This window comes from Neodiprion pinetum, chromosome 1, assembly GCF_021155775.2.
Source record: "Neodiprion pinetum isolate iyNeoPine1 chromosome 1, iyNeoPine1.2, whole genome shotgun sequence".
Taxonomy (NCBI): Eukaryota; Metazoa; Arthropoda; class Insecta; order Hymenoptera; family Diprionidae; genus Neodiprion; species Neodiprion pinetum.
In genome coordinates this window covers 2,052,037-2,071,302 of record NC_060232.1, presented here as the reverse complement: position 1 = coordinate 2,071,302, position 19,266 = coordinate 2,052,037, and the positions used below count along the sequence as shown (strand labels likewise).

General features: G+C 46.6%; 1 protein-coding gene across 6 annotated transcripts in view; it reads left to right on the top strand.

The window, feature by feature from the left end:
- LOC124221932 (uncharacterized) overlaps positions 1–17,667 on the top strand; it is a 154,162-nt gene extending 136,495 nt beyond the window's left edge. For 3 of the 6 annotated variants that reach the window (XM_046632431.1, XM_046632603.1, XM_046632513.1), the window contains 9 exons: positions 7,303–10,923; positions 11,012–11,326; positions 11,480–11,549; positions 11,662–12,074; positions 12,180–14,174; positions 14,244–14,375; positions 14,469–14,635; positions 14,699–14,913; positions 15,045–17,667. In XM_046632431.1, coding sequence (XP_046488387.1) covers positions 7,324–10,923; positions 11,012–11,326; positions 11,480–11,549; positions 11,662–12,074; positions 12,180–14,174; positions 14,244–14,375; positions 14,469–14,635; positions 14,699–14,913; positions 15,045–15,484 — 7,347 coding nt within the window. In that variant the 5' untranslated portion in view covers positions 7,303–7,323 and the 3' untranslated portion in view covers positions 15,485–17,667. The remainder of the gene's footprint in view (positions 1–7,302; positions 10,924–11,011; positions 11,327–11,479; positions 11,550–11,661; positions 12,075–12,179; positions 14,175–14,243; positions 14,376–14,468; positions 14,636–14,698; positions 14,914–15,044) is intronic. The other 3 variants (XM_046632767.1, XM_046632844.1, XM_046632681.2) reach the window with 3 other exon arrangements.
- Positions 17,668–19,266: the final 1,599 nt, after the last annotated feature.

The following is a 19,266-nucleotide window of genomic DNA, read 5'->3' as shown; positions in this document are numbered from 1 at the left end:
TTGAATAATCTCGCCGAAGTACTTAAGTACCCGAACGTTTCCCAGCCTCGGTTCCATCATCGATTTCTTCATTATTTTCAATTGCATCTTTGCAGATAGGTATATCGTACGGTAAACGTTTAATATTGTCTTGGTAAAAGAAAAAATTCTTACGTCGCTCTACGACCTATGCTACGAAGAGCGCTGTTTCATCTCAATAGAAGGATTGCCTCTCCACATTCTCATTGTCCGTCACGCACAATGGGCGTGTAGAACTTCTTCGGCAAGGAGTTCTTGGGATACAGATATAAATGTTTATACGCGTTGATACGAGGTGCGCAAAAAGAGCTTTATCATCGTTCGTACGTTACAACGACCTTGATTAAAATTATTTGTTGGTAGCAGATCGCCAACCTCGTAGTTGCGTGTGGCACCTCAGCCGTCCTGTCCCGCGTGTTGAAAATTGAATAACAGAATAACGCTTAATTAATATTAATTCCTCCCCAATTTGATGCCGTTATCGTCTCTCGGCGCGAGCGAATAAATCAGAAATTTTTATTCCACCCTATTCTTAACGCGTAATATTCATTGCGAAACGAGGGAAAAGGTAGTAATAAAGACAGAAAGAAAACTGTGAGGGAAAAATTCTTGAGAGATCTCTGCCGTTGTTTGTTGGGCAAAGGGAAAAAGTTCAACAAGTTTTAAATTACAAACGTAGCCAGGCAGCCAGCAGCCACTTGTTTTCGCGGGTCTAATCTTATTTAAGATAACTTAGCGGCGTTCTGCCGCGCGACGGGAATCGGGGAAACACGCTAAGCTGGAAACTCGGATCCCGGACCCGGGCTCGGGACCCACTTTACTCTAGTTCTCCTCTGTCTCCGTCGGGTCGTTTGTCGGCCCTTCTCTCTACTTACCGTTCCGCCACGTCCGTTCCATGCTCGCAACCCCTTTTCAGAACTTTATTTCACCCACACCGAATACAACCCATTCAACTCCCGCAAATCTGCATCTCTGACACAAGTTGTGAATCGTCCCAGGTAGCTGAACCAGAAACTTATACGTGGAAGCAGTTGCAATTGTTCCGAGACAATTTTCCGTTTCATCTTGCGGTTAATTTTCCAAGAAGCGGAGTCTTGGAACCGAGCTCGTTTAATTCCTGTACGTATCTAGCCGGCACTGAAACGAATTGTATCGCTTTCAGGACGACTTTTCAGTGTCTGGAGGGTCGGATGGGTCGTTGACCCGGAGCCGCGCGATACCGAGGAACCAAAAGGGACTCGACCCCGTGGATAGCCGACGGTATGTACGCGAGTTTTGCAGTGGCAAAGGGGAAGAGAGTTTGGAGTCCTCTTTGTGCGTTTCCGCAGCGTTTGAACCACTCGTTGGAAGGAAAACTCGCATAATGTACCGAGAAGTGTTTTCCCTGCTCTCCCATCGGCTTCCAAGGGCATGATAAAGCGGACGAAGATGTCGGTGGACGTCCGCTGCCGCCGGGGTCGTGAAAATGGTTGGAACGGGGCTGGTCGGGTCCCGTATGAAATTAAATAAAAGGATCGGGCGAGCCCCGCGTGGCTCTTAACCTCCGTCCACGCTCGTTCCTTTGCCTTCTTCTCTCCTCCACCTCAGAAAACGGCCCTCAGACGCTAACCAAGTGTTCCAGGTTAGCCTTCTGCTCGAGCTACGAGGCGCGCGAATTACCAACTCGACCAATTAAAAGGCAAAAAGCACCTCCGTCGTCGCGGTTGACGGAATCCCTAGACTGCCGCTATTGCACTTGGGGATCAGAAATTACCGCTACCTTGCGTTATTATACCGTGTATGTTTCAAGCCCACAGTTGGAACGATATCAGCAGTTTCCCTCGACTAGATTCATGTCTCAAATGTACTGTAAGCGTATTTCGTTTGAGGGTGAAAAAACCGCTGTGACACATTTTCAAATACAGCCTCTGCTTACCCTCGACGTCTAATTGCGTCTTGACTCGACACTTTTATCAGCAGAATAACGTACTTCGGTGATGTGTGGGCTAAATACACGTATGCACGTCCAGGTCTACGTGTACGAAAGGTAACGCTAGATAAGATTGAAAAGAATTGTTGACATTCCACCGGGTATTTTTCCTCGTCGTTGGCATGCGTGATGCATGTATGTACGTACATTGTACAACCGCCGACTTGGGTTTTAGGTGTATGTACATACATGGCGCATATGAGCGACCCACACGCGGTTCAATGTATATTGGGTATATAGGCTGCTATACTACGGCTACATGTATGCGCGCGTGCCGAGTGAATTATTAGAATCGATTCTATTCATTCGTTCGGATTGGTAGAGCGGTGAACGTGGGAGAAATACGAGGGGCAGATGGTGTCATTTCTCATCTGTCATTATCTACCTATCTCCCACCCTTTTCTCATCGTCTTCATCATCCTGCTAAACTTCCCACTTCCACATATATTTCTGCCCCAATCCATGTAGCTTGTAACCCGCGATCCGTTTTCTCGTCTCTGCAAAAACGACGCGTAACAAAAACCCTCGGATAATTTGTAGAAAAACGTGCACCTTTCGTTCAAGTTCGAAATTCGACGAATTGTTGAAATCGTCGACTGAAAATTTGGCGAAATTTTCCGGCTAACCCGTATTTCACCCTTAAACAGCTACGCGTGTACGTACCTTTACTCTCGCACACGCTTTCCACACGTGCGAATTTCCCATCGACTCCCCTGCCGCCAGCGTCGAAACATTTTCATCCGCCTGAATGGGTACGGCAAACGCGTTACTTCCAATGAAAGGTTGTTCCAGGGTTTTTGCTGCGTGCGGTCTGTGGCGCTTTATTTTGTTTACGCCTCGCGAGGTTCGCCTCGATTGATATACAATCCGGATCGTAAAAACTTGCCAAATCAAAGTGTGGAAAGACGTTGAGTATAGATATACGATTCGCGTGTCGTAGAACGTCAAGTTCCAGTTGGTAATAATAAAGACACGAAAATATCACTGTTGGATATGGGAAACAACGCGTCTCGCATAATTCATTTGGAAATGAGGAGCAATTTGAAAGGTGCTCTAAATTGTTGTAAAGCCGCCCGCCGAACTCCTTCGTCTCTGAATAATAAATTCCACTCGGTTAGGAACGAGAGTTTTCGGTATCCAAGAAAATTTTCATTACGAATTGAAGCGATTTGAATTTCTTCCTCATTATAATTTCATCTGCTGCTGCTGCTGCTGGTACTCCAAGTGAATAAGTGGCAAAGGAGTTACTGGGGTGGGGTCAGCCCTTGGTTAATCCGGAATGGAAAATGGTTTTAATTGTTATCCGTGGGACAAGGCGTTAGCGAAGTGGAGATAAAATGTAATCTCCTTCAATAACAATTTCCTTAATTAAGCCGGGGCAATCCAGTTCAGTGTTCAATTCCCAAAGAGCGTAGGAGAAAAATTCTAAAGCTTTGTCGTGGGCCCTGCGGATGTGGAAAAACACCGATGGGTAGATGGTCTAAGTATACCAACGACAACGCCAATGGTGCGAAATGACGTGATGGTAATTCCATATTTCTATTCTTTCACTACAGGCATTTCACAAACTCAGAGATATCAGTTTGTTGCGCATAACCTGTCGTCACGGATATTGCTAGAGCAAGAACTGTGGCAAGAAAATCATTAGGAGTATGAGAAACTAAAGTAAACCCAAACTGCACTAAACCAAGTCGCTACAGGATGGGAGAATCGCTAAACTCGGAAGAACGGTGTGTCAGGACGATCGTTGACTTCGTTTACCGATCCGAAGGTAGAATATACGTCTACAAATTCGTTGTAAACCCGGGATGCGTAGCGTCACAGCAGCGTGCATTTGATTGCCAGAGCATAGAACTAGCAGTATAAACTTTCACGGAAGTGCGTTGTGGTCTAGGAATGGACGGTGGGTGTAAGATGGAAAACTGAAAGCTTCACAATTGTGAATTCAAGAACACTTGAGCAGCGTGACCGGTTCTTTATTTCAGTTACAAGGATGTTAATTCACTCTCAGCAATCGTTGTACCGCATTCGTAATAGAATTCCTCGTGGTGTTTATCGTCAGTATTTTTTTTTTCTTTCTTTCGATTCACTTTTCCTTTCAATTGCTCTGCAGCTTTGCACCAAACTGTTACTTTTCGGATCCTTATGTACGCAGACACTCACGTCAGGAATTTTGGAAGTTAGAAAGTACCCATTATGCCTTCGGGCAGAGTGCCATAACTGGTTGAGATTAAAGCGTTCTCTTGTTGTTTCGAGGTATTTAATTTATGGCAATCCGTGCACGGCGAGCAGTGGGCGACGAGAACCGGCAGGATGAGGTCAAAGACCAAAGTTAAGAAACCAGAGAAGACTGATAGCTAGGCTAACTCTCACGATATCAATGTCACACATTCCAGCCGCGGTTATAATTAACGACTTTGTTACCGGGAAATTCGTCGGGTTCCACCTTGTCAGTTATGACTCGACCACACATGTTACAGAATCGCCTTTGTGACATACTTGAGGAGCTTTCAATGCTTCGCTTAGCTAATAAATTAGTCCGAGAAACATTGTTCAGAATCTCGTAATTTGGCGCCTCGTTGAGTTAAGCGTCCTAATCCAGCTCCAGTGTTGTAAGAATTTTGAAAAGAGCGGGCACGCCAAATGCCACTAGAACAATTGGCTCAATCCGGCGACCAGAAAAGCAGCGTTCTTGGCCGATGATTCGTCGTTTGAAAGTTTCAGCTGGTACGAAAGTGAGTTTCTAGTGGCTCGGACTTGCGGAAAAGCTGCTACGCGTCTGGGGCTTAAACGACAAGTCACTGTCCGGCCCAATAAGGCTAATGGAAACGAGGCGGTGAGAAATGGGAGAAGCGGAGGAAGATGCAAAGCTCGCCGCCGCGCTTTCGTCGGCAGACTTTGTTTATCGAGTTTGCATTCTCGTCCTCGTCTCCTCCCTGCTTCAATCACTTTTCCTCTTCTCATCACGGCCTTCTCTATCAGGCGTGAAACCAATTCACAGCTGACGTCTCTGGTACCAGAGAAAACCTGACCTTTGTGCAACGATCTTCTCCGATCCGATTCGTTGGTTATCTCAATTAAAAGGGGGTGGTGATATATTCTTCGCTGAATTCGGAAACGATGCTCGTTTTTTTTACTTTGCGAGAAAGGACGGAGGACGATATAATTCGCGTCGTCGCCCCCTTGCTATTTGGTTCTCAAACACCGGGAATAATAAATTTAGGGTGCAATTGGGGGCGTTCCGAACAGCATGCGTCGAGGACACGAGTGGAATGGAAGAAGGAACCATACCCTGTCCTTTTCTTGGACGTGCCTCCTCTCACCATTTCCTACCCCGGGACTGTGAGAGAGCGATATTGATTCTCGCGCTAGCATTGGCGTAGAGCGGAGAGAAGAGAGTCTCTTAGAGGTCACGGGGTTCCGTTTATCCGAGGAGTTATTCTCCCCCGCTTTCCTCTCTTTCTCCACACTCGTGCAGGTCTTCCTTCGTATGGTTTCCGCGTAGCTTGTTTACAGTTTTCCGACAAACCTCCCATTCGATACCCACAGCCACGTCTCTCTTACCCAATGAAGCATACGAATTTATGTTACAAATCGCCACACATTAACCTAGTTGGCTTTTCATAGCGGGTTAACCGTCCTCCGTCTGCCACCACCATGACACAGTTGCTTCAGGGTACAATTAGTACAAGCACGCGACGGAATTTGAGCGAAAACTTTTCTGCTTACTTCAACCACCCACCATTGCCGCCGCCGCCACCGCTCTCGACGTTTAATCGCGTGGAAATTTTCAGTTCATCTAATAACGCGAACAAAAGGTCAAGTCGTAAAACAGATTTCACCCTGTCTTTATATAAGTTCCAGTCAAAACTAATTAAAACTTGTCGGATCACCTTGTGCTGCGGGTTTTTATGACTGGCCTAATTTCATTAGTATGCGGCATTCTTCGATTAACTGATTACTTATGTAGATTCAATACGCCGCAGACGATGGTTGATTATATTACTTCCACGCGTACTTGAACAATACATTGAAATTTGATGTGACGTTCATCCGAATATTACATTTCTCTACTCCGTAAAGTGTAGTGTACAGATGTACCTTGAAACGTACATATATTTTTTTTTGTTTTTTTTTTTGTTTTTCTCATTCATTTCACCTCCGGATTTGCGTTACGCTGGTGATTTCTCAGTTGTTGGCGTGCTTTATCAAGGGTAAAGAAATCGCCGGTACGTAAAATAGGTTAGGCTAACCACATTATCGTACCGTTTCTTTCTTATTCAAGATTTTCAACTGTTACAAGGTCGGGGAGGGGAAGGGATTTATACACGTGAAATATAATAACACATTGCGAAAGGCGCCTTCGGGTTGAAAAGAAGAGATGAGAATCACGCAACGATTCTTGCGACAATGCGATGCGGAGGCTGGTGGATTACTCGAATCACTCCAATTCCCTTTTTATATACGTCTCTCTCGCTCTATCTTTCGCGACTCGCACTTTTTTGTACATGAGTTCAGGTTACGATTTCATTGATTCGATCAGGCTTACCAGGTATTAGCACCGCGTGGTCCTCGAGCGATTCCATCTCCTCGGACCGCATTAACCGTCAGAGTAAAAGAAGAAGAAGAATATAACCGTAGATAGATCTGTAGAGAGATGCTGAGCAACACGCTTGCGTGTCTTGCGTCGGGCGGATGAACAGATAGAAGACAATGAAGATTAATACAACGTAGCTTTATGCCTCCTCCTCCTCCTCCTCCTCCTCCTCCTCCTCCTCCTCCTCCTCCTCCTCCTCCTCCTCCTCCTCCTCCCCCCAATGGCGGGTTCCCGTTGATCCTTGGTTGTAATAATTTCGTCCGACACCCAGATTGCATTCTCGACTTAACGAACCTTTCATCGCCGTCGTCTCGAACCTACATTGTTAGGTGAAACGGTTCCCCTTTGTCTAATTAATCCGACTATCCGAGTGGATTAGCCCTGCAGGCACGCCGCTCGTTCGAAAACTTGATGCTAATTGCGAGATATGCACGGGTACCTGTATACCAAGAACAGCCTGATACCCGGGACGCGGTAAGTTCGTTGTCGAGGGTCCGCAGTTCGTCCAACGCAACGGTGGGAGGCGGCTGTAAATAGCGACTGAAGGAAGGAAAGAAAAAGAAATAATAAGTGGCAAGGGGGGAGGGGGGGGGGGGGGTTTGGGATGGAAGGGATAGAGAGCCGTACACCGAGCACGCGGAGCGGGTTAGCGGTAAACCGCGCCGCGCTCGCCTTACTGGTCGACTAACCGCAACTTCCCTTCGTTGGTCTTTTCCAGATTAGCAGCAGTCGGCGGGACATGGATGTGAGCTTCACTAACGTGTTGGAGGGGGCTCGCCAGTACTTCCAGGGACTTCCCGTACCTAGTACAGCAGGCACGACATCGTCGACGGAGAACATCGCAACATCGACCTCCTCTTCGTACGGTCATGGCGATGTCGCGGCCTCGGTTTCCGGGCCGACCTCATCCAGCACCATCGCGGCTGTTTCGCGCGAGGCCCCCGGGGCCCAGCAGCGGGTCGAACTCGGTTCGCGGGGGCCTGAGGACAGGCAGGACGCGAGCCAGGTGGGTAACTCTTACTGGAACCCACACGGACCCGTCGAACCTTACCCGCCGCAGCCGACCCGCGTCGAGGTTCCCGACACCAGGCCGACGGACGGAACGTGCGTCAGTCTCGAGGCCCCCGCCGGGTCCCTAACCGAGATGCAGCCAGCCAGCAAGCAGGCCTACGATCACGCCGCCGCGCACTCCTCCTCCCCCTCCTCCTCATCACCGGCCCAGCTGCACCAGTTACAACCTCCGAAGGCCTGCTCAACGCCGCCCGTTTATCAGCAGCTCAACACCGTATCTAGAACGCCGTACTCGACGGCCGCCGATATGCTGCCGGCGCATTCGTCCTATCAGGCCGTCGAACGGGCCCCTCCGAGTCCAGCGATGGTGGCGCCGAGGACGCAGTACTACCCGCGATATCATCACCCCGAAATCACGAAGAGCACGCCACTGCCGATGACCCAGAGCTCGACTTACCAGTCTGCCAACGCGGTTCCGAGCTCCGGTGTCGTCCAGCAGTCCGTGACCCGTTCGAGTCCGGCCGAGCAGAGTTGCGCCTTACCACCGGGACCCGGAGCCCAAAGTCACGTGCACGAATCCCGGGACCTTCGGAGTCCGGCACTGCGGGGCCACGGCTCGGGCTATCCGAATTCGGTGCAGGCGAACGGCGCTCACCAGCAGCACGCCGCCGCGCAGGGCTACACCGTGCGAAACGCGGTTATTCCTACCTCAAATCAGCAGCAGCAGCGGCATCAGCTGCAGCAGCCAGGTTCCGCGGCCTCGTCGTCTGCCGCTGGTAATCCGGCGGCTCATCAGGTCGCCGTTCACGGAAACAATGCTCATACGCACATTCCTTCGCCCCATAACCTTCCGCAGCACATTCCGTCACCCCAGAATCCCGCCCGAGTCAATCCCTCGCCCCTTCAGCATCACGTTGTTGGCGCCGGTAACGCCGCCGGTTCCACCGGCTATTGTCCCCGGGTGTCTCCCCACATGCCACCCCCGAACTCGGTCTACCACTCGCCCTCGCCTCACGAGGCAACTTCCTACCACCCCCCTTCGCCCCACCCTACTAATAACTCCAGTACCTTTCAGCCTCGGTCACCGACCTATCCCCCGCCTCCCCAAGCCCCCGCACAGTCTACTCCGCACTCGTACTCGTCATCGAGCCCCCAGCACTATCAGCAGCCGAGTTCTTATCCGTCGACAGCTGCCGGCTACGCTCAGCCACAGTTGTCCGGCTACCATTCCCAGCTCCAGCCGAAGAACTCAACCTCCGGTTACTACTCGCAGAGCAATCGGTCTCAGCCCTACGCGGTTCCTCCGGTTTCAGCGCCTTCGACGGCCAACCCCGGCGGCCAGTACGGTGCTCATGGCAAGTCGATCGCCTACAACGGAGTCCAAGATGCTGGAAGAAGGAATTGCCCGGAGGCTGAACGGCCGTACGGGGTTCAGTCCTACCAGACACCGGTATCGGTTCAGCGGACCTCGAATACTCACAATCTCCCACCGATCGCCACCCTGTCCTATCATTACGACAGAAACTCGCGCGAAGCCTTGTCGAAGGCCCAACCGATGCATAGGCAGCAACAGCGACCCCAGTCTGCGATTACGAAGAATTCCTCGACGACCGGTTTAACGCCGAATCCGGCGAGGTTGTCCGACTATCCGGTCGCCGTGAACAACCAGCATGCCAACGGGAACGTCGTCACCTCGGCAAGTTCCATGTACAGCAGGGTCGGTGGACAGCCCGGGGTCTATCCGAGGTACGCCACAACCATGGCGCCCAGTCATCACGGCAGCAACGCGACCAGCACCACCGTGACGTCGAACGGTGCGCCAATTTCCAACAGACCGACCGTCCCGACGCCGATGTCGTCGACCATCGTCAATCCTGGCTACCCGAGCCGGTCTGGGGGTCGGTCTGTCAACCCGTATCCCTCGACGCCGCACCAACCTCAGGAGAATTACGCCTACAAGGATTACCCGAGCGCGTCGACAGCCTACCCAACGTCCACAGTCGTCAGCCAGTCCGTCCCTCCCCCTTCGAGTTCCAGCACACTTCAGACCAACGGGGCGCCGACGTCGAACAGAAAACGAGAGTCGCCGTTGGATCTCTCGCTCAGAACGATCAAGACCCCCGCGGACTCCACGGCCCAGGATGACCCGGAGGCCTCCTGCAGCGGGGACAAAATCGTCAGCAGCTCCAACGCCGCTTCGTCGAGAAACGCCGGGAGGACCGTACTCGTGCCTCCGGGTGCCGCGTATCCGGTATACGACGGGCGGAGCTTCGGACATTCCCGAAGCCCTGCTTCCGGGGTCAGGGCTTCCACTCCTCTGCAAACTGTCCGCGCGCCGAAAGTCGATTTCTTACCGAACTTCAGCTCGACGCCCCTCCACCACCCGGCGCATGAGAGCAACACGCTTCGCAGGAGCAGCTCACATATATACGCGCCATCGCCGCGTGTTAATCCAGCGGCGGTTGCCCCTCTGCCCAATATAGCGACCTTCAAGAAAGCTCCCGCTGCCCCGTCCTCGTTGCCGTACGAAAAGAACCCACCCTATCGCGTCGGGAACGTGGCACGCCCCAGGTACGCTCCGGTGATGGAACCCGGCGGTAACGCGATACGTCACCAGGAGTATACGTCCGATCTTAGCAAGTACCATGTCGACAGGAACAAGATGGCTCATGTTCAGCCGTCAGCATACGGCAGGGATAGACAGCCGGCAACCAAGAGGACCGCGGCTGATCCGACACCCTATACCGGGCTCAGCAAACAACCGCGTGTTGAAAAGTGGCGGCAGTCGATAGACCAACAAATAGAGCAAAGACTGTCCAATGCGCTTCAAGAACGCCAGCGTCAGGAGATGAGCTTGAACGCACCCGTTTCCAATGGCGTCAATTCCGCCGTCGTGCCCGCCGGCTACGATCAACGCCGCGAAAACAACAGTGCGTATAATTACTGTGATAAAAGGAATTATCCGGAAATCAAGGGCGCTGCCAGGGGCTCCTTTGCTCCAGCCTCACCCGCCGTCTACGGAAATCAGGGTGGAACCCCAAGAGTCACCGGACACTCACATATCCCTCAGTCCTCGGGGCACCAGAATTTGTATTCCGCGGGTTACCGACACGGTCAGGGACAGCATGCAAGCTACCGAGTACCTGCTTCTCATGTTCCTAATTCTGGACCGAACGCGGAACAGCCCAGCAACGCGGGGACCGACAAGAAACGGGTACTCAGCCTCCTCAGGAACAGTTTGGAAAATAAACAACAGCGGGAGGAGCAGCTCAGCAACAGCCAGCAACCAATACTCGCCAATTACAATCAGCCAAGCTTTCAGAATAAGGTAAGTTTCTCACGAATCTCAGCTTCTATTTGACTTGTTTCGCTACTTGTTCATACTTACCGTTCTTTCTTATTCTTTACCGCAACAGGTCGTCACACCAGTCGAGCCCAAAACCAACATTGGAAGACATAATCTCTCCCCCTTCACCGCTGCTAGTCTTCTCGAAAGGAACAGCACCACTCCACCTCACTACAAATTTCACGTGCCAAGGGCGGTCGACTCGATTATCCAGGAACCCTCTCACAGTCTGTACGGCACCAGGGTTAACTCATCCGCCACTATACCTGGCAAAGAGGCCAACTCGATGACGAGAGGTATCGAAAACCAGATTCATCGTGACAAGGACGATGGATTAGCGGCTATATTGGCAGCCCGAATACGAACTAAAGCTGAATTGAAACAGGTGCGTTGATAATACACCGGCTCGGTTTGATATTCAATCGTTTACATCCTCGTTTCTAGCCGTCCAAATATTTTCGATAGTATTCCTCTACGCTTGAGGCCAATCTTTCTACGCATGAACGATTACGTTTTATTGTAATTAAAATGTCACCAGGTGTCAGCCGGCCAGTTTGGCGCTAAACCGACGGTGGCGTCATCCCAGGAGATCTCGGCAACACCGAAAGGTAATTTTCCGTAATAACCAATGATATGACGAAGTGCATTTGTTCACTCAATTGTCATGGCTACTGAATAAATTGTTTTCATTGTTTTCTTTTTTTCTTTTCGATATTGAAGACATTGAAAATGGAGCTTCCACATCAACGCCCCAGTCCGGTTCTTCTGGGGGAAGCCCTCCCAAGCTCACTCGCGAACAGGTGGCTAGTCTTCCACCCCGAAGGCGGTTGTTCTCAAGGACCGACGAGGATTTACCTGTTGCGGCAACTATTCCAGCTCCGGCGCCAACCCCAACCAAAGCTTCGGTCGTACCGCCGAGAGCTAGCGGATTCCGAAGCTCATCAGAGACCTCGGTGTTTGACTTCAGAGAGAGTGACTCCGAGGGTGAAATGCCGGTTTTGGAGAGACAGACGCTGGAAGAAATGCGAAGGGACAGAAGGCAACTGTCGAAGGTCCAGCCACCCGTACCGCTCAACAACGCGATGTGCATGAGAATGGCTTCGTCGTCTGACTTAGTGAAGATAGAACTCAAGGTACGAGTCGATTCTCTGTGTAAAATTTTAGGGATGTTGTTGATTAAACCGATGGCATTGATGTGACGGTGACTTGATGATGTGATGTGTTTTTTGGTTTTTCAGGAAAATGACAAAATCATCGAACCAGATTCGTTCTGGTCGACAACCTGTGATAAGTTTATGGAACAGCTACGAAGTGGCGATGTCACAACGAAAAAACGTGGCAGACGGAAGAAGGGAGAGTCCGGTTCGGGTTCGGCGACAAAGCTAGAAACTGATTCCGCGCTAAATTCGGACGCGGAATCGGCGCCTAGGCTCGAAGTGAAGCCTGAAGACATTAAGCAAGAGGTACCAGATGTGCCAAGCGAAACTGTGAAGATCAAAGAGGAGGTGATCGAGGTGAAAACCGAGAACGACTGCCTCGAAAATTTGGAAATCAAGACTGAACCCGACGAATCAGATATTAAAACGGAGAAAGTTGAAAAAATCGTGGAACGAGATTCGGACGAGTTGCCACTAATTCAAAGAGCGGCGCGAAAGAATTCTACGAAGATCGAGAGTGACGGGGAAGAAGAGATCGTCGGAAGGAAGAAGAGATCTCGTCGTGGTAGTAGGATAAAACTTATCTCATCTAGCGGCAGCGAAAGCTCGAGCGAAGAGAGTGAAGCAAGCGCTGAATTCGGCCATGGTTCTTCGGTAGCCGATAGATTACGTGCCAGAAAACGCTCGAGTGCGAATGCGGAAACTGAAGGCATGAAGTTGCGCTCGCGAGATACGACGCCGCACAAGGCCCCAAAGGATAAGGAGGGAAAGTCGTCACCGGCAAAGGGCAGTGTGTCGCAAAAAGGTAAACCGAAACCATTGTTCGGCGATGGTAGCGACTTCAGACCGGGTTGGGAGGATGAGGTTTACGTTTATAAAAAATCGCTAAGAATGCCAACCAGGTTAATAACCGTTTCGAAGCCGTCCAGGTTTCATAGGTTGTCAACTTCACTTCCGGATCTCGATCCGGGATCACCGGCACTCTCTGTATCGATGGAAAGCACCGATAACGAACGAATAAGAATATCGGACAGCGACTTGGAGTCAAACTGTAGTTTCAGTCTTGCTGGACTGGAGAGCAAAATCGACGATGAAGAAGCAACTTCCTCAACGACAATGTCGTGTCCAACGAAATCGACCCGACAGACTCGATTGGAAAATAATTCCATCATCGACCTTCTCGCCCAGAAAGTTGGTACTAGTAAAAAAGAGCAGAAACGAAGGGCCAAGGAAAAGTTGATCAAATGCCCTAAGATTCTTCCAAAAGGTAGGAACGAGCCAGAGCTGCTTGCCACGCCGAGTTTGGCGCCTCTTTTATCGAACGACCTAGCAACGACGCAAAAGACGAAAGGCAAGACCCCTGTCAAAAGTAACAAGTCACCGAAACCAATAAAAGTGACGAACTCCTGTCTTTTGGGATACTTTCGTAAACAGACTGTTAATAACTTTAGAGATGCTTTTAAGAATAATCACACTCTGCCCAATGAATTTTCGACGTTCGTTTTGAAGAGCCGAACGAGAACAGAGACTCGGGTTTTGAAGAAACAGGCAACGATTAGAGAAGTCTTCGGGGAGGATAGACCAGCGTCTGCACCGCCGATGCAAAATCACGGAGACACTTCGCAAGACGATGACGATTCGCAAAATGAAACGCAAGAATCCAAGCCAGGAAAGTCACGAACGCTGAAGCAAAAAGTCGTGTCTCGTCTTAAAAGTGCTGGAATATTGAGGAGTAACAAAGCACTAATGAATTCCAAGCTACATCTATTAAATCCTAAGAAACGTAACAACCTATTGAAATCTTTGGCTAAAAAGAAGTTCCAGCATATAAAGAAGGAGAAAATCCAGAAAGAAGATGAAACGAAACAAGAGTTGGACGAGACAAGTGAAATGCAGGAAACCGAGAGCAACGGACCCGAAGTCGAACCGGAGAATGCCGACGAAATTGGGGTACCGAGTAAAAAGAGGCTGAAATTACGTACTGGCCGACGAAAATTTCGTTCTGGATTTGATTACATGCGAAAGAAAAAGAAACCATTGAAAAAAGACGACGTTACATCCAAGGATAGGAAACGAGTGAGTATAAAAACATAATCAATGCATTTTGGCCACTTATTTCTCAAGTCCGATTATTCAACAAATCAGTTTTTCCAGCAAACTGTGCCTCGTCCAAGTCCCGAATCCGTCGCTGATATACAAACGGAAATTAGAACATGGGTCATCAAGAAAGGCGTGGGTGAAACCATCCTTCATCGAGCTGCAAGGCTTGGATATACGGTAAGCACAAGATGCTTGTGCATCAAACAATCATGCAAACAAATGGTAATCGTATTACCAACTACGAGTTATAACTCTGAGTATGCCTTTCAGGATGTTGCAGCATATTGCTTGGAAAAGTTGAACAATCCACCAAGCCCTAAGGATAATGCAGGATACACACCCCTCCATGAGGCATGTTCGAAAGGACATCTAGAAATTGCTAAACTTCTACTTGCCTATGGGGCAAATGTTAGCGAAAGCGCCAATGGGGGGATAAGGTGAGCACAAAAGGAGAAATAATAGACTTTGCATAAAGCTGAGATATTCTTTTGCCCTTCTAGACCACTACACGAAGCTGCAGAGAATGGGGCAACCGAACTTGTCAGATTGCTGCTTTCATACGGTGCTGATCCGTTGTTGGCTACCTATGCTGGCCAGACTCCCTTGATGCTGGCCTCGGACACAGACGCATATTTGATCCTCGAACAACATCTAGACGATGTACAAGGACGTCCTGCTGCTCCATGGAGTTTCGCAGGTCCGTCATCAATTTTTGGTGAGTAAAAATATCGCCTTTTTTCATCGATCTCTGACTTAATTGGTCAAAATTCGCCTTAAACTTGCGTGTATATTATGTAAATTTATATTAACCTACGTAAGTGTGGGCAGATTTTAATTTTAATCTAGAATCTAATTGGCTTACAGATCTTGAGCCGACAGGCTACAGTCCATTAAGCGAACCTCCCATGGATATTCCAGAGCCCGAACTTGAAGATATCGAAATGGAAGTGAGCGACGTTAACTTACCAGTGCTGTATTCCCTTGCCAACGACCCCGACAAATGGGTACTTCTGCAAGACTTGACAGCAGTGTTACGTGTGAAGAGTAGGGATGCTCTGCTTCGCCAAGTTAATCCAAAGGCTCCTGCCGGACCGCCGGCGGTAGCTCACCGTGACGTTATGCGAGAATTAAAGCTTCCAGATTTTCTAGAACAGTCTCGATGTTGTCATCTGTTGAGTGGCGGCGAGAGAATAAACGTGCGCGCCTCCAAAGTAACGCTTATTAAGTACAATGATAAAGTGAAGTCACTTCTTAACGTTGAACGAGTCGTGATTAGCTCAAGGTGACAGGAGGTGCCACTGGGGCAGGACACCTGTCTCCAGGCTAGGCCGTCGACTTCAATCGAAGATGAACTTATATCAATGAAAGTTGATGAAAAGAGAACTTTATCCTGTCTTGGATTCAAGCGGGAAAGACATAAAAGAATTAAACGACAAACTAAACGAAACTTGTTAGGGTGAATGAATGTGAGGCCTGAAAACTATTGGTCGATGAACGGTGCAACACATGTAACAATTTGGATGTGTATAAAGTGACTTCCACCGAAATATTCATATTGGAGCATTCTGGATCTCACGAGCATTATGAAATGGGCAATTTATATGAATATACATTGAAAAACTGTTACAATGAAAATTATATCGCAGCATATTGTCGGTAATAGTGCAATGCTGACGAATGATATATTATGTGGGTAGTAAACGAAGTGTATTATTATAGTTTTCATTTTTCATACAATTAGAAGTGAGGACAACAAAGCAGCAACCTGTGACATTATATTATTAGAGTATTTATTGGAGATATATATCCGTCGGATGATATTTTAATAAAATGCCTGTTACGGCTGTTTGAATAAAAATTTTAATCTATTGCTTTTAGGAGAAAACTGCCGTCTGGACATTAGATAATCCAGAATATATTCAACAAGGGATATCAGTTATGATTTGCAGTTTTATATTCATGTAAACTATGTACGTAGTATGTATATCAGTGCATATTCTCAATGACTGAAAATCATACTAAATACATATTTCCTTGTTGAAATACCTCGAATAAGCCAATTCTATAAGGGTTGAACAAAGAAAGAAAGAAAAAATGAGGCATGGTTACTATTTTAGTAGTGCAAATACTGTTAGAAGAAAAAATAATATAATAAATAAATCAATGAATAAGATTATTACGTTACCAATTTTTAATTTAACTTTAATTACTTCACTTGCAATGTTCGTCAAGTACACATAATTATGTATTTATAAAATTTGTTTACCGTTGATGAATTAATTTTCAAATGTACATACGTGTATTTGCCTAAAAGCTAAGGGGCATTTATGAATTGGGAAGTGCAATCGGGAAAAGTGATTCTTTTTGTGTTAATACTCTTGGGTAGACTGATAGCGCAATCATAAAAACGCAACCGAAGTAGACAAGCTATTTCGTTGGATGGCAATACTAAAATCACAATATAAAAATGTTCTCTGTGCAATAAGATGACCAGCTATAATCTATTTTGAACTAATTCGAATCAGATATTACGTTGGATAAATTTTTTTTTTCTACTTAAAATAAAAAATTTTATTTCTAACGTTTTGAATGTATAAAATAATGGTGTATTTATTATATAGAAAAATGTATTACTTTGATTGCAGAAATCGGTACGCTTGCATTGAAAATCATTCAAATATAATCGATCTACGTACTTATTATTCTACTGCGTACTGCATTTCAACCTCGCAGTTACCGTTAAATGTCAGTGGACTCAAAAAGTGCGACACAATGCTTTGTATGCACTCAAAGACTTAGTTACTAATATTAATAAATAACAGCCACAGAAATAGTTATTCAGACGCAGTAAATGCATATTTTAATTGTAATAATCAGTCTCAGGGAAAAATCTATGTGTATTATCAAATTATACGCTGTAATTTAGAAAGTATGTATAATCAGATGGACATTGTGGGCCATTATGTGTGAGCATAATTGGTTCATATGTTATTAGATCATTGTGTTGCTTTGTTAATGGATTAATTTCCTGTCATTTCACACTGTATCACCGTCTATCTGAGAATACAGATTGTGTGTATACGGTTCATTAGGTTTAAGAGCCATATCTAATTACACCTGTATGACAGTGTATGTCGATGTACATATTGGATGTTTTAAAGAAAATATAAGTTGGAGAGTATCTGAAGACAAATATTGATTTTCAGTAAATTTCTTCTTATGTGAAATTATAATGTACGTATTGTATGTATCTATTATAGTGAAAGTAAAATTGAATATAAGGGTAGACGCAATGTTTCTAACATAAGTCTCTTGTTGTTATTGTAAAGTGTAATAGCGGTACGTAGAATAAACTATGGTTGTAAGCAAAGTATGCAGGGAAGCCTCTGTATATGTACATATTTAGAATTAATGTAATCGCTTTTTTATTGTACCATATATACATAACGAACAATGATTATTATTATCATCGATGTACATTTTCTTAGATGTAACGTTCCCTTCTATCTAGTTTATACATGTATCCACATTATATACACATATGTATGAATATGAGTATACAATGAATATATATGAACATATACGTACATAATGTGGATACATATACACATATATACATATACATTCAGGAAACTTCTAAGTGTGTTAACTATACGTTATCGTTTTACGAGAAGAAACAAAACGAATTATACTATATCGATGAACAAATATATTTTATTTCGGAAATTTAGTTAAAAACAGTATGAAACTTTGGCATATTGAAAAATATAGCTTCTCTGTGATTCGCTAGTAGCAAAAAGAAGAGTACAATTACTATAACCGATATTGTGACGATGAATATTATCACTACTAAAACTCTGATCATCACCATTATTATTATGTTTCTTATTATGGCTGAGCAATAACTGATGGATTATCAACAGTTTCGTGACGCAAGTTTGTAATTTTTTTTGCTAATGACTCTGGAACACGTTATCCTATTGATGTAATAAAACGAGTATTTTTACTGTAACATATTCCTGCACTTCATCGGAAGATTCACGATTTTGAACAGAAATCGATCATGTCGATCTGTATGTTCAATTCATTCGCTAGATACTCTTATGCAATGGGACGATGAATGCTTGTTGTGCGCCTGCAGCTGTTCATGCTACGAAACTGCTGTTGCTTTTTCGTATTTGCTGCCGTAAAGATAGTTGGTCAAGAAGTACAACAATCGTTTTGTGCGAAATTTGTATTTTTGGTAGGAATTTGAGCGGTCTTGAAAAGTGCTGAAATGAATTCCTTCATGCACTATTCCGACGTAATTCTGCCGGAGAAATCGATTGGGCGCAGTCCCAATACGCTGCGATCAACGGATCAGAAGTTACAGCCCTAAAACAAGAACCTGTGTTTTCGACATTTTTCAGCAGGTGCTTTTTCCATCATAATTTCGCTCCTGTTGATCCCACGCTCTTTTCGCTGCGTGTTCTGAGTTCCTGGGGGTCCAATTGGTCAGAAAAGAGCATCTAAATCGAATCTGAGACCAAAAATTTTCGGCTCCAAAAATGAAGGAAAAGTAAGGCTAACCCCTTTGCATTTTTGGCAAAAATTTTCGCGATTTTGAAAAGAGCTGGAATGAATTAAATGTAGCACTATTCCGACGTAATTTTGCGAGAGAAATCGATTGGGCGCAGTCCCAATACGCTGCGATTAACGCATCAAAAGTTAGAGCCAAAAAACAAGAACCTGTGTTTTCGACATTTTTCAGCAGGTGCTTTTTCGCTCGCCATTTCTCTCCTGAAGGTCCTACGCTCCTTTCGCTGCGTGTTCTGAGTTCCTGAGGGTCCAATTAGTCAGAAAAGGGTCATCTAAATCAAATCTGAGACCAAAAATTTTCGGCTCCAAAAATAAAGAAAAAGTGAGGCTGACCCCTTTGCATTTTTGGCGAAAATTTTCGCGATTTCGAAAAGTGCAGGAATAAATTCTTTCTGGCACTATTCCGACGTAATTTTGCGAGAGAAATCGATTGGGCGCAGTCCCAATACGCTGCGATCAACGCATCAAAAGTTAGAGCCAAAAAACGAGA